This window comes from Carcharodon carcharias, chromosome 30 (genome assembly GCF_017639515.1).
Source record: "Carcharodon carcharias isolate sCarCar2 chromosome 30, sCarCar2.pri, whole genome shotgun sequence".
NCBI classification, from domain to species: Eukaryota; Metazoa; Chordata; class Chondrichthyes; order Lamniformes; family Lamnidae; genus Carcharodon; species Carcharodon carcharias.
The window spans coordinates 20052509-20067519 of NC_054496.1; the positions used below are offsets into that span (position 1 = coordinate 20052509).

Sequence of the window (15011 nt, forward strand, 5' to 3'; positions counted from 1 at the left end):
GTATCCTTTATCTGAAATCCTTGAGGCCGATCGCGTTTTGGATCTCAGATAATTTCGCTTTTCGATATAGCGCATAAAAACTTACATTACAGTGGCCTAAGCCTAGGCTAGCTATAACAAAAAGTAAATAAAATGGCTAGAACAGTGAGATGTGTCAGTGAGGGATAAATACAGGGTGCCTGTAATAAGTCTATCTTCCGCACGTCCGCCACAGAAGTTATAAGGTAAACCGTGTAGATAAGCAACTTGACTTCCTGTGCGAAAGGTCACTGAGATTAAAAAAAATTATGGTTTTTGGATGCGTTTGGTTTCAGATTTACAAATAAAGGTTCCTCGACCTGCGTTTTTAAAACAGGGAGGTGGAAAAACAGAGAATCCTGGAGAGGGGATTTCAAAGGCAGGGGTGTTATGGTTGAACAAGAAGCTACCAGTGATGAAGTAGAGGAGGCAGAGGCATGGGGAGGCCTGGTCTGGGGGGGGTGCAGGGAGTGAAGGGAAGCCCAGGGTCACAGGGATGGAGGGAATGAGGAGAAGGCGTGTGTTCGTGGAGTGGACGGAATGATGGGTGAGGAGAAGCTGAGTGTTGAGGAATGGAGGGATTGAGGGAAGGCTTAGTGTTGGAGGGATGGAGGGAGTGTGGGGACCCAGAGGAGAAGAGCTGATGGAATGGGTAAGGGTGTCGGCTAGACAATGTTAACAGAGTTGACTGGATATATTGTGAAGAATTGATGAGGCTAGGCCATAAAAATGGGCACTGGGTAAGTCAATGACTGCTGAAGGGTAAGATGGGGAGAAGCTTAGTCACGTTGCAGAGATGTCCCGGGGAACCAAGGCAATCCTTGTAACCTGCCTGGCTCAGTTTCAACCATGGGCCTGCTACAGAAGCTGATGATCCAACTCGGGCCTGTTCCAACATCACATAACATGGGCAGCCACAGGCAGGAGGCTGCATCACAATGTTGGGAAATCTCACAACTCATGCTCTCCACCCCTTAGATGAAAATCTAGGCCAGAATGACAGAATATGAGAGGTGTGGGGTATACCAGAGAGTGTTACAGTGAGGGGTCTGGGGTGTATCCAAGTTACAGTGAGGGGTGTGGGGTATATCAGAGAGTGTTACAGTGAGGGGTGTGGAGTATATCAGAGCGTGTTACAGTGAGGGGTGTGGGATATATCAGAGAGTGTTACAGTGAGGGGTGTGGGGTATATCAGAGAGTGTTACAGTGTGGGGTGTGGGATATCTCAGAGAGTGTTACAGTGAGGGGTGTGGGGAATATCAGAGAGTGTTACAGTGAGTGGTGTGGGGTATATCAGAGAGTGTTACAGTGAGGGGTGTGGGGTGTATCAGAGAGTGTTACATTGAGAGTGTGGGGTATATCAGAGAGTGTTACCGTGAGGGGTGTGGGGTATATCAGAGTGTTACAGTGAGGGGTGTGGGGAATATCAGAGAGTGTTACAGTGAGGGGTGTGGGGTATATCAGAGAGTGTTACAGTGAGGGGTGTGGGATATATCAGAGAGTGTTATAGTGAGGGGTGTGGGATATATCAGAGAGTGTTACAGTGAGAGGTGTGGGGTATATCAGAGATTGTAACAGTGAGAGTGTGGGGTATATCAGAGAGTGTACAGTGAGGGGTGTGGGATTTTTATGAAAGTGTTCCAGTGAGGGCTGTGGGGTGTATCAGAGAGTGTTACAGTGAGGGGTGTGGGGTATATCGGAGAGTGTTACAGTGAGGGTGTGGGGTATATCAGAGAGTGTTACAGTGAGGGGTGTGGGGTATATCAGAGAGTGTTAATGTGAGGGATGTGGGGAATATCAGAGAGTGTTACAGTGAGGGGTATGGGGTATATCAAAGAGTGTTACAGTGAGGGTGTGGGGTATATCAGAGAGTGTTACAGTGAGGGGTGTGGGGTATATCGGAGAGTGTTACAGTGAGGGTGTGGGGTATATCAGAGAGTGTTACAGTGAGGGGTGTGGGGTATATCGGAGAGTGTTACAGTGAGGGGTGTGGGGTATCTCAAAGAGTGTTACAGTGAGGGTGTGGGGTATATCAGAGAGTGTTACAGTTAGGGGTGTGGGGTATATCAGAGAGTGTACAGTGAGGGGTGTGGGATTTTTATGAAAGTGTTCCAGTGAGGGCTGTGGGGTATATCAGAGAGTGTTACAGTGAGGGGTGTGGGGTATATTAGAGAGTGTTACAGTGAGGGCGCGGGGTATATCAGAGAGTGTTACAGTGAGGGTGTTGGGGTATATCAGAAGTGTTACAGTGAGGGGTGTGGGGTATATCAGAGATTGTTACAGTGAGGGGTGTGGGGTATATCAGAGAGTATTACAGTGAGGGCGTGGGGTATATCAGAGAGTGTTACAGTGAGGGGTGTGTGGTATATCAAAGAGTGTTACAGTGAGGGTGTGGGGTATATCAGAGAGTGTTACAGTTAGGGGTGTGGGGTATATCAGAGAGTGTTACAGTGAGGGGTGTGGGGTATATCAGAGAGTGTTACAGTTAGGGGTGTGGGGTATTTCAGAGAGTGTTACAGTGAGGAGTATGGGGTATATCAGAGATTGTAACAGTGAGAGTGTGGGGTATATCAGAGAGTGTACAGTGAGGGGTGTGGGATTTTTTATGAAAGTGTTCCAGTGAGGGGTGTGGGGTATATCAGAGATTGTTACAGTGAGGGGTGTGGGGTATATCAGAGAGTATTACAGTGAGGGCGTGGGGTATATCAGAGAGTGTTACAATGAGGGTGTGGGGTATATCAGAGAGTGTTACAGTGAGTGGTGTGGGGTATATCAAAGAGTGTTACAGTGAGGGTGTGGGGTATATCAGAGAGTGTTACAGTGAGGGGTGTGGGGTATATAAGAGAGTGTTACAGTGAGGGGTGTGGGGTATATCAGAGAGTGTTACAGTGAGGGGTGTGGGGTATATGAGTGAGTGTTACAGAGACAGACATGGCTTATATCATGCAATACTGTTTACAGGAAAGATGATAAACACAATTGAAAGGAATTGCTTCATACTTGATCCGGTGATTGATTCTATCCGGATCAGAATAAGGCATCAGACCTTACACTGCCTGGGGTATTGAGCATGAGCTGCTACCTGAACATGTCTGTCTCCTACCTGTTTATTTAAGAGACAGTGAAGAATGAAGATGAATGCTCCTTGAAGGCTGTTAATGATGGTGAATATATAAGCCATGGCGATGGTTTCCTTTTGAAAATGGAAAATTCCAAATATCCAGGTACAGCCCAGGAGAAAGAGCTGTGCGATTGCTGTAACTGTGAAAGTCCTGCAAGTGGGGCACAGGAAACAGAGTCAAATCTCCTTGGTCTAGCCGGACAAAGTGGTTTGAATAAGACAGTTCTCTCCCTATAGCCAGATATCCTTGCACCACGCATACCTGATCATCTTCAGTTTAGGTTCATCCTTCTTAATAGAGGACATCTTCTTTGCCAACTTGATCAGTGTGATGCTATAAAAAACCAAATTGACCTGAAAAGGGAGGGAATGTTCAGTTACAGTATTGTCAAGGAATGCCTCAGACTTAGAGGGTTTGTGGTACAACACAGGAACTTGGTCTAAAATGAATGTATACGTGGGTGCTCCCAGACCAGATACACAGCCAACTGGAGAAGAGTCTCTGAATGTGAGTCATATGGTCTCGAAACGTTAACTTTGTTTCTCTCTCTACTGATGCTGTCAGGCCCGCTGAGTTTTTCCAGCATTTTCTGTTCTTATTACAGAGCCAACTGGACACTCTAGAGCAAAGTCCCCTCTAACCTATCTCAGTGAGTTCTCCCAGGCCAGATACAGAGCTAAGGTTCCTCTCTGTTATCCCATTCCACTCTTCCTGGATCAGATACAGCACAAGCTCTGCGACCTCAATTAAGATATTTTTACGCTGTGATCTCCATTTTGGGTGCTCTCAGGTATTGTCTGAGTTTGGGGCCTCTCTCAAGCATGTTATGTTCTTTTTGTATATGGAGATCTAAAGGCAGCATACATTTGAGGCTGCCTCCACAATGGGTGCACATTTGAATTCTGTATGTAGCTCTGTTGAATGGCAGTGCCAGTGGGGAGGCTGCTGTTGGTGTGACACCCACCCGAGGTCTAGGATCATGGATGGCCCCTGGTATACAGATGAGCGATGGTGGGAGGGGTTGTGTGGAAGTGGGGGTGGGGTGGTGTTAGGGGGCTCTGCATCAAGGGGCAGGGGATGTGCTCCCCTCACCTCCCAGTGCTGGGTCCCTTGATCAGGCGCTGTGCCTTTGAATGAAGGACACCCACTCCCCCAGAAGCCTGAACTCAAACACGCCAGAGTTTACTAGTTGTGCTCCCCATCTGGTATGCACCTCGTCTGCTGCTGGGTTAATACCAGTGGGGGTGGGAAGTGGCCCTTAAGTGGGCATTAATTAGTGCTGGGGGCAGGAAATCCTTCCAATAGCCTTCCTGCCACAGACTTAATTGGGATGGAGGGTGACAGGATCCCCTTCCTTCACCCTCCCTGCTATCAAACATGCCAGGGACGAGGCCATTACATTTCACCCCACACACCTGCCTTTGTCCCATATCCCCTGAGACCATTGGCTCACAGGAATCTATTAATCTCAGATTTAAAATGAACAGTGGTTGACCCAGCCTCAACTACCATTTGTGAGGGAGGGCTCTACATGTCCACCAACCTTTGTGTGTAGAAGTCTTTACTAACTTCGCTCCTAAAGTGGGGTGGTCAGAATAGAGGGAAAAGGGATTGTTAGTGCAGAGGGCAGCAGGTCAGGGGTGAAGTGGAGATGCAAGGTTGGAAGGATTGCTGGTCTTTGGGAGATCGATTAACATCTTGTCTGGGCATTACATTGCCGGACTGGAGTCCATGATAGGACAGATTAGAGGCCAGGACCAGGGCACTAATTTTAAGAATGCGATCTCCCTCTTAAAATGGAGATGAAGAGAACTTATTTCTCTTGTTCGTTTGTGGAATTCTCTCCCCCAGGGAGCAGTGGAGGCTGGGTCACTGAATTTATTCAAGGCTATGTTAGACAGACCTTTGATAGACGAGTGAGTCAAGGGTTATCAGGAGGGGGAGAGGGTCAGTGGTGGGGAATGGGCAGATAGGAAAGTGGAGTTGAGATCAGCCATGATCTTATTGAATTGTGGAGCAGGCTTGAAGGGCCGAATGGCCTACTCCTGCTCCTAAGTCCTATATTTCTAAATTGGATAGGGACTTTGGGAGGAGTTGATTTAACAACAAGGATATTTTAGCCTTCCTTTCTCACGTTGAATTTAGACCCTAATCTTGCATTACCCCAATTTCTTACTTCCTCCTCAAATCCCTTGATAACATTTTACTTCAAGGAGTTATTCTGTACCATTTTGGATGATTGGTTTAACCAAGAAGGTAGAGTATCAACCTGCAAATCCTTCCAAAACATGCCCATGGCAGGGGTTAAGAGCGGGAGAGATTCCTGGTCAGCCATGTGATGGAAAGTTGGAGTCTCTACCATCACTATCCATGGCTACAGACTCAACATGCATGCATAGTTCAGGCTGCCACAGCAAGTAGGACTTCCTGAGTGTACTCCAACACACCATTGGTGAGACCAAGGCGTACTGTGTGCAGCTTTGGTCTCCTTACTTAAGGAAGGATATACTTGCCATAGAGGGAGTGCAGTGAAGGTTCACCAGACCAATGCCTGGGATGGTGGGATTGTTTTGAGGAGAGGTTGAGAAGACTGGGCCTGTATTCTCCAGAGTTTAGAAGAATGAGAGGTGATCTCATTGAAAGATACAAAATTCTTCCAGGACTTGACAGGGTAGATGCAGAAAGGATGTTTCCCCTGGCTGAGAAAGGGTCAAGAATCAGGGTGCATAGTTTCAGAATAAGGGGCAGGTCATTTAGGACTGAGATAAGGAGGAACTTCTTCACCCAGAGGGTGGTGAAGCTTTGGAATTCTCTACCTCAGAAGGCTGTGGAGGATCAGTCATTGAATATGTTCAAGACAGAGATTGACAGATTTCTAGATGTTAAAGATATCAAGGAGATAGTGCAGGAAATGGCATTGAGGTAGAAGATCAGCAATGATCTAGTTGAATGGCGGAGCAGGCTTGAGGGGCTGAATGGCCTACTCCTGTTCCTATTTCCTATGTACACCACCACCATCAGTGGGTTTAACACCAAGGATCAGTTGTGGCAAAGCGTCTCCAACCCTAATAACACTTTATAAAGGAAAGTTTCTACTATCTCTTTCTTGAGATCCAGTTTATCTTGGGGGTCATAGCTTCATGTCTTTGAATTACGTGCAATGAAAATAATCTCTCTACGCTTTTCTCACAACCTCTCTTCAGTTAACCGGTGGGACATTATAGAGAGAGAGAGTGCTTTATTGCACTCTCCAGACATCCAACCTGGAAGAGTGATCTTTGGGATGAGAAACCAAAAATGAGGCAATGCTTTCCGTTTCTAGTGCCAATATTCTCAAAATGGACAAGAATGGTGACTGAGACAACAGAAAGACATGCTGGTTGTGTTCCATCCTTGGTATGAGTGTATGATCAATATAAACATTGTTCAGAACAGGAAGGGCTCAGAATGCTGACATGTGTATATCTTTTTTTCAGAGATGAATCTTGCCTATCGTCCTACTTATCCTATATTCCCTTTTTGCTGCCCTTCAGTGTCTTTCCCTGCTCACGTATCCTAAGCTCTGTTACCCATGAGTTGAAAGTATTCCATCTGAGAATATCTAACTGTGTGGTTCACAGCTTCAGCTCTTTTCTGCATTTTACACCTGAGGACCAGCCCTCTTCACAATAAATGTGCTTTACATGGATTTTTTTCTGTGTGATTCTCACCGTTATGATCACACACACTGGCCCCAGGAAGCTCCACAAGAAATTATTTTTCAGCGACAGCCAGCAACTGCAAGTGGAAGGAAATAGACTGTTAACAGGAATATAAATAGAGAAACAGACTGAAATTTGATAGATTTCTCGATGCTAAGGAATATGGTAGGGCACACGAGTGGAGTTGATGTGGAACTTCAGCACCACACAAGTGCCAGGCAATGACCATCTCCAACAAGAAAGAATCTAACCATTGCCCCTTGACATTCAGTAGCATTGCCATCACTGAATCCCCCACTATCAACATCCTGGCGGGTTACCATTGACCAGAAACTGAACCGGGCTAGCCATATAAATACTGTCAGAGGCTAGAAATTCTGTGGCGAGTAACTCACCTCCTGATTCCCCAAAGCCTGTCCACCATCTACAAGGCACAAGTCAGGAGCGTGATGGAACATTCTCCACTTGCTTGGATGAGTGCAGCTCCAACAACACTCAAGAAGCTCAACACCATCCAGGACAAAGCAGCCCACTTGACTGACACCCCATCCACCACCTTCAACATTCAGTCCCTCCACCACTGGCACAGTAGCAGCAGTGTGCACCATATACAAGATGCACTGCAGCAACTCAGCAAGTCTCCTCTGCCAGCACCTTCCAAACCTGTGACCTCTACCACCAAGAGGGATGAGGACAGCAGACGCATAGGAACACCACCACCTGGAAGATCCCCCTCCAAGCCACTCACCATCCTGACTTGGAACTATATCCCCATTCCTTCACTGTCTCTGGGTCAAAATCCTGGAACTCCGCCACCACCCCCAGCCTCTAACAGCACTGTGGGTGTACCTACACCACATGGACTGCAGCGGTTCAAGAAGGCAGCTCAGCACCACCTTTTCAAGGACAATTAAGGATGGGCACTAAATGCTGGCCCAGCCAGCGAAGCCCACATTCTGCGAATGAATAAATTTTAAAAATGATCTTATTGACTGGTGGAGCAGGCCCAAGGGGCTGTATGACCTGCTGTTCCTGTTCCTATTCCTCAGGTTCTGAGACTTTGCTGGGCAGTGCAGTTGGCTTATCCAGCGCATTGACAGCCATCTGCCAGCAACTCAAACAAAATGAAAGATAAGTAATAAAATGTGTGGCACAAATGTGCTGTTTACTGCCTTTGCAAACAGAATAGTTCTTGTTTTGACTTTTTGTTTTAAAATTCTGGGATATTGGCATTGTTGGCAAAGCCAGCACCTATCACCCATCCTGAGTTACCCTTGAGAAAGTGTTAGTGGGCTGCCTCCTTGCACTGCTGCAGTCCATGCAGTGAAGGCACTCCCACAATGGTGTCATGGAGCCAAGTCCAGGATTTCGTCCCAGCGACAAGGAACATGTTTCCTATTCGGGATGGTGTGTGACTTGGTGGGGGTGGAAACTTAGAGGCAATAAAGTTCCCATGCACTTGGTGGTGCCCTTGTCCCTCTGGGTAATGGATGTCATGGGGTTGGGAGGTGCTGGGCTGTCGGTGGAAGAAAGGGTTGTCAGAGGGAGGCGAGTGACTGAAGCCTCACGTAGTTTTAGAAAGATGTTCACCTGGGCGATAATAGTTTGCAAGACAATACAATTTTCCTGATTCTCACTATGGACAACAATAAAGATTGAAGAAAATAAAACAGGGCTACAGGTGGAGAGAACAAAGGGGATCCTTCAGTTTTGGATCATTTTAATAAAGAAACATGGCCAAATATCTGCCTAAAACAGTGGGAGCAGTGAGTTAAAGAACCAAACTTGGACTCTCTGCTCCTTATAGTTACCCACTATCACCTTATGTAGAGTGTGCAGCATAGGAACAGGCCATTTGGCCCTCAAGGTCGATGCTTGTATTTGTTCTCCATACCTGCTTCCTCCTAACCCTACCAGCATATTCCTCTGGTCCTATCGCCCTCACGTGTTTATTCAGCTTCCTCTTAAATGCATCTGTGCTATTCACCTCAACCATTCCCTGTGGTAGCAACTGCCACATTTTCACCATTCCCTGGGTAGGGGAGTTTCTTTGGGATTCCCTATTGGATTTATAGGGTAAATAGTGATGGGCAATGATTTTGCTATTACCCACCCCTTATAACAAACTAAAAATAAACCCAATTTGTCTGGTGAAAGAGGTGAACAGTAGGGCAGGAAGAGAGGGTTGGACAATAGGCTAGAGTACTTTTCATTGTGGTTGAGAAGCAGAGACTGATTCTAATCAGTAACAAGGATGTTTGATTAAGCTGCCAAGACCTATAAATACACTTCAGTGGAACAGACCTTCCTGCTCTGTTACTTTTATGGAGCTTTCCAAAGTTTTTGAAGGTCATAAAAAGAGAGGGATTCCAAAAAGATTACAGCAGGAATTTGGCAGCCTAAGAATTTAGCTAAAAAAAGAACTAGCATTTCTTTAGAGCTTTATCGTGTTGTCAGGATGTTCCACAGGGTTTTTGCCTCCATTGGGTTACTTAGAATTTCATTTGTTGCTGCAATATAGGCAACGGCCCCTCCCCCACCCCACCGACCACAAGTTGAAACAAATTCTCTAATCCCTTGGATGAGGTTTTGCAACATGTGGGCTGCCAGCCTGGTACGTGATGAGCGCGAAATCGCCTGGACAATGTAAAATTGGCTTCGATTGGGTTTCTAATGGCCTTAAGTGGCCTTTTAATTGATGGCGGGCATGTCTCTGACTGCCACGGGCGCCTGCCAACCTGGAGACTGGGCGCGTGCAGGATAACATCGGGATGCTCGCCCGACGTCTTCCTGCGTTCTGTTGCGTCTGATCGTGTCGGGCGCCAGTCCGCCCGTGAGCTGCTCCTCAGAATCTCACAGGGCAGAAGAGGCCCTTCGGCCCATCGAGTCTGCACCAACACGTGAGAAACACCTGACCTACCTACCTAACCCCATTTACCACCACTTGGCCCATAGACTTGAATGTTATGATGTGCCAAGTGCTCATCCAGGTACTTTTTAAAGGATGTGAGGCAACCCGCCTCCACCACCCTCCCAGGCAGCGCATTCCAGACCATCACCACCCTCTGGGTAAGAAGGCTTTTTCCCTAAACCTCCTGCCCCTCACCTTGAGCTTATGCCCCCTTGTGACTGACCCTTCAACTAAGGGGAACAGCTGCTCCCTATCCACCTTGTCCATGCCCCTCATAATCTTGTACACCTTGATCAGGTCGCCCCTCAGTCTTCTCTGCTCCAACGAAAACAACCCAAGTCTATCCAAACTCTCTTCATAACTTAAATGTTTCATCCCAGGCAACATCCTGGTGAATCTCCTCTGCACCCCCTGCAGTGCAATCACATCCTTCCTATAATGTGGTGACCAGAACTGCACACAGTACTCCAGCTGTGGCCTCACCAAGGTTCTATACAACTCCAACATGACCTCCCTACTTTTGTGATCTATGTCTCGATTGATAAAGACAAGTGTCGGTAGCTTCAATTAAATCTGGCTGAATGTCAAAGTGCGGGTCCAATGAAGTTAAGGCCCAATGTTTGACTCTTTGCTGATGTAGCTTTAACATCTGTGCTGCTTATCCCTTCTGCAGTGTTTCTCTCCTCTGCTTCCCTGCTGCTCCACATAGACCCCAGGGGCTGAACCTTCTGAGGAGTGCCAATTGAGGATTGCCACCCTGCTCCCATTTACCTACTTCGCAGTGGAGCTCCACGTTTCTCGCCCGGACTTCAGAACCGGACCGCCTGAGAAATGTGGAGCGTGCCTGCTCCGGGAGTACTTCCTTTGTGATGTGGGAGTATCAGGGAAGGCCAAGCCACTCTCCCCTTTTCCAGCACGAGCTGCCAAATTCCGCTAAGCCAAAGCGTCCAAGAAAACACTTCGATGAGGTACGGAGAGACAGTAACTGTGTAAGCTAAGTGGGTGAGCGGGGAGGATGGCAAGCTGAGGGGGTCGTGGCAGTGTCGGGAGGGTAGTCAGGGTTGACAGGGCGTGGGGAGCGGCCTGGGGTGGCGGGGGTAGTCTGGGGCTCAGGGGAATAGATGGGTGATTGGGGAGTGGTCAGGGGGCAGTCTGGTGGTCAAGGGGGGTGCTCAGGGAATGGGGTGGGGCAGGTAGTCAGAGGTTCAGAGTGTCGTCGGGTACTTGGGGGTGGGGTAGTTGGGAGGTCCAGTGGAGGGGAGGGGGGGATCAGTGGTATAGTCATCCAGGAGTTAGAAGTGGTTTTAATCTTCCTAACTTGTCCTGGACATCTATTCTTCCAAGTGAGTCAGAACCATCCGAAGTGTCTGACTCTAACTCGGAGTTTCGGAAGGTTCCAGACGCAGGGAGATTGCCCATTGGAAGTTGAAACTTCCTGGGCAGTTCCCATGGAGCCTTTGTGTTAGCGTCTTCCATTGAGTCCATCAGTGCATCTTTCGGGGTCTGATCAGGGCCAAGATGTGACACCAGGTATAATGAATTGGGGAAATCAGAGGCTGTTACAGGATTTTAGTGGAGAGATGGTAGGAGGGAATGCTGAAGGAAGATTGGGGGAGCTCTTTCCAATCACACCCCCTCATTCCCCTGGGTTTTGTGAATTATTGTGACAAAAATAACTGTATGGTTTTCTGGTTCTTCAAAAGTTAATATGGACTTTATCAAGCAGTTTTTATGCTAATTCTAGAATCTGCACTGGTGAAGTTTGTACTGTTATTGTGGTCTAGGAAAGGAAGGAGGGAAAATTCGGACAGGAAATGATGAGATAATCACAAATGGGACAAGCATTGTGTCAACTTTTGCTTAACCCTTGTTCCTGAAGGATCTATTGAAAAGCCGGGACTGTGGTACGTACTGTTTGGTTGTTCCGTAGCCCTTTCTATCCACAGCGGCCGAGATCCCCACAATCAGGAGAGGAAGCCCGTAGCCAAATGGGAGCATGTGTCGCTTTCCAAGGCAGCCTGCATTGAAAACTTTCACCACCATGAGGTAGAGCTGTATCCCCTCCAGACACATCCAGGCAAACACAGTCAGGAAGAAGTAATGCAGAAACCCAGCGATGATTGCACAGACAACCTGAGAGAGAACAATGCCATGAGTATTGAGTGTTCTATGAGTGTCCTCACCAACAGAGAAGGAAGCCTTCCAGTGAGGTGGGATGGAGTCACCCACTCGCACGTCAGCAGTGGGTTTGGGTTAGATTGGCTACAATGAGGAACTCATCCCCAATCTCAGAAGATTCCATTAGCATGGTGCTTCATCATCCCTTCTATGTTATTCATTTCACGGGAGGAGATCATTCAGCTCCTTAATTCTGTTGCACTATTCAATTAGGTTCTTGCTGATCTGTATCTTGGGCCCCTAATTCTCTCTGCTGATCCATGCTTTCTTAATTGCCCTTTAGGAAATACTTAGATCTCTTTAAAGTCCAAATTGGATGACCTCACGCTCTGCCACATTGAACTCTATCTGCCACGGTTTTGCCAATTCACTTAATCTATCAATGTCCTTTTGCCATCTCCTTCTCTCATCTAAACTATTTACTGTGCCACTTAACTCAGATATGCGTCTCTCTATTTCTGCTTCTGAGCTGTTTAAAAGTACAGGAAAATCTCAAGCCCCAGCACAGACACCATGGGCTGGATCGTCCCTATGCTTTGGGAAACGTGAGTGAGGCTGCTTCTCAAATTCGCGATCCCAAGCGCCTCACCTCCTCCCACAGAATTTTCATCCCCACAGGATGTGGGTTGGCAATAATCAGGTTTGCCATCTCACTAGGCAGGCCTGAGGCAGTGATGGAGGTGGGCAAATGCCGAGGGGGCTGGTTAGAAAGCCGGCTGTGGCTCTCTGGGGCATCAGCCCAGTCCTCTACCTGGTAGTTAGGCCTCTTAGTCCCATCAACACCCTCACCTACATGCCCCCTCCATGCCCCCAAATACCCCCATTCCCCATCCATTGCCCTATACCCCCTTTCCCCCTCGATGCCCCCATTCCCCTCATGTCCCCCCTCTGCACCTATGTATCCTCCATATTCACTCACCCAGTATCTACTAGGCACGGACATCATGAGCCAAGTAACAGCAATGGAAAGTTTTCGAAATGAACTTTAAAAAATTGAACCACTTACAAAATCCTAAAACTGTTAATCAAACGCACAGACATTCATGCTTCAGTGAATAAACACTTTAGTTCAATCCTCTTAAGTGATCAGGAGGTTGTGAAAATAAATAAGCACCCACTCAAAAACCACATCCAAGACCGATTATCCAATTATAGTCTTGTAAAACTGTCAATAAAACAAAGCTCCAGTCTCCTGGATAACTGTGTAAACAACCCCAAGCTGTACTCAGACCATTAATAGTTTTTGAAACTCAGCCAAGCATTCATAATGGCCCCATATGTGTCAAACTATTAGCGCTCAATACAAGGATTTCTTTGAAATTGGAGGAACAGATGGCTGGGTTTTTGTTCCAAGCTACAGCAAATGGCCTGTCACTCAAAGGAGTCTAGGAGTAGATAGCTTGTTTTTTTTCTAACATTCTGCAGTCTGGACTATCAAATCACCATTCAGATCATGACAGCAGGGTTTCCTAGCATGATTTTCAAAAGTTTTGAATGCATTGGAGGACCTTCTGCAATTTTAAAATTCCTCTAATGCACTTAACTATAACACTTATACAGTGCTGGTCAATGTAGTGGATAATTTACCTTTGCAGCGCAGAGAGCCCAGTGATCCAGCACTGCATTAAGAAGATGTCTAACTTATTAGACAGAGTCTAATAATCACATCTGAAATGGTAAATACTTTTCAAATTTATCTGTTAGAATGTTCTTGACCGCTCAGCAGCCTTCCCGCAAGATTTATAAAGTGACTCATCTGGCACGGTTTCCACAGGCTTCCAAATCCTGCCCGCCATGAGCAAAACATCTCGGGGCATTCAATTCAAGTTTCCCCTCGACCTTTATAATGGGGCCCCGACATCACAGTGTGTGTGTGTGTGTGCGGGGTTGTGACCCAACTCCTTTCCCACCTGGGGGGAGATGGTGTGGGGTGGAGATGGGCTTCATTTCACCAAAACCTGAATCAACTCCATGCATGTGCGGCAAAGGAAAGTGGTGCCCCATCAGCCGCATCCTGCCCCTTTGAATACATATCCATTATCCCTACTCTCTATCTCCTGCCATAACCAATTTCTCACCCAACTCAATGGGTTGCCTCCGATTTAATTTCCTTTCATTTTTGTTAATAGTCCCTTAAGTGGAACCTTATCAAATGCCTTCTGTAAGTCTATATAAGGAACATCCATTGGCTCTCCCTTATCTACCCTTTTGGAAAATTTCATGTTCGACGGCATTCTATAGTTCTATTTGGAAAACTATCGCAATTTTGAATGCAATTTGCATCACTGACAGCCGCAAAAACCGAAATTCCACTACACTCTGTCTTCCTCCATGAACTCAATGTGGACAATGACGAATGATAGTATTTGGTGCCTGGGTTAGATATTCTGCTGGTGATCTGACGTTCACAGATATTACAACTCAAACAAGACATTGACACTGAGCAATGGCTTACCTTGTTACTGGTTTGGGAAATGCCAACGAGGAACAAGAGCTCTGCTAAGAACAGGCACAAGCACAGGTGGGTGTGGATGGTGGTCCGGGTGCTCCTAATTCCACGACACATCAAGAACGTGACAAATGAAATGAAGAGGCACCCGAGTGAGATGCCTATTCCAATGTACGAAATGAGGCTGAGGTTCAACAGATGCCAGGGATCCTGCAGGAGAAGGTGGAGAAAGACCACTGTAACTAACGGTTAGCTATGGAATGTTTCAATATAGAGCTCCAATGCCTTCAACTAGCTGATCATTTCCATTTTGTCCACCTTGTTTTATGTCTTATAATCCATTGTTTTGCCAGTCTGACCCACACAGGATGATTCCCAGTCCGTTCTGAAATGGAGGGATTTCAGGACTAGCATTTTCACCTCTGGTTGTGAATCTTCACCAGGGTATAAGATACTCTGAACTCATCCAGTGATCTGGTGAGTAGATGCTGGGTACAGAGTCCGCTGACATAAAGATCCCAGGATCATTCTGATCTATGCTAAGCTGGTTCATTTCAGTTGGGAGGTGGTTGAGAGGCTACAATGGACCTCAGTGACCCAGTTAAGAAGTGGGGATCAAACACGGTCTCCAC

At 46.9% G+C, this 15011-nt stretch overlaps 1 protein-coding gene across 1 annotated transcript in view; it reads right to left on the bottom strand.

Moving 5' to 3' along the window:
- Positions 1–15011, bottom strand: part of LOC121271332 (adhesion G protein-coupled receptor E1-like) — an 80407-nt gene that overhangs the window by 3870 nt on the left and 61526 nt on the right. The window contains exons 13-17 of the mRNA XM_041177271.1: positions 14386–14589; positions 11665–11885; positions 6851–6917; positions 3402–3493; positions 3122–3290 (exon numbers count right to left, since the gene is read on the bottom strand). Coding sequence (XP_041033205.1) covers positions 3122–3290; positions 3402–3493; positions 6851–6917; positions 11665–11885; positions 14386–14589 — 753 coding nt within the window. The remainder of the gene's footprint in view (positions 1–3121; positions 3291–3401; positions 3494–6850; positions 6918–11664; positions 11886–14385; positions 14590–15011) is intronic.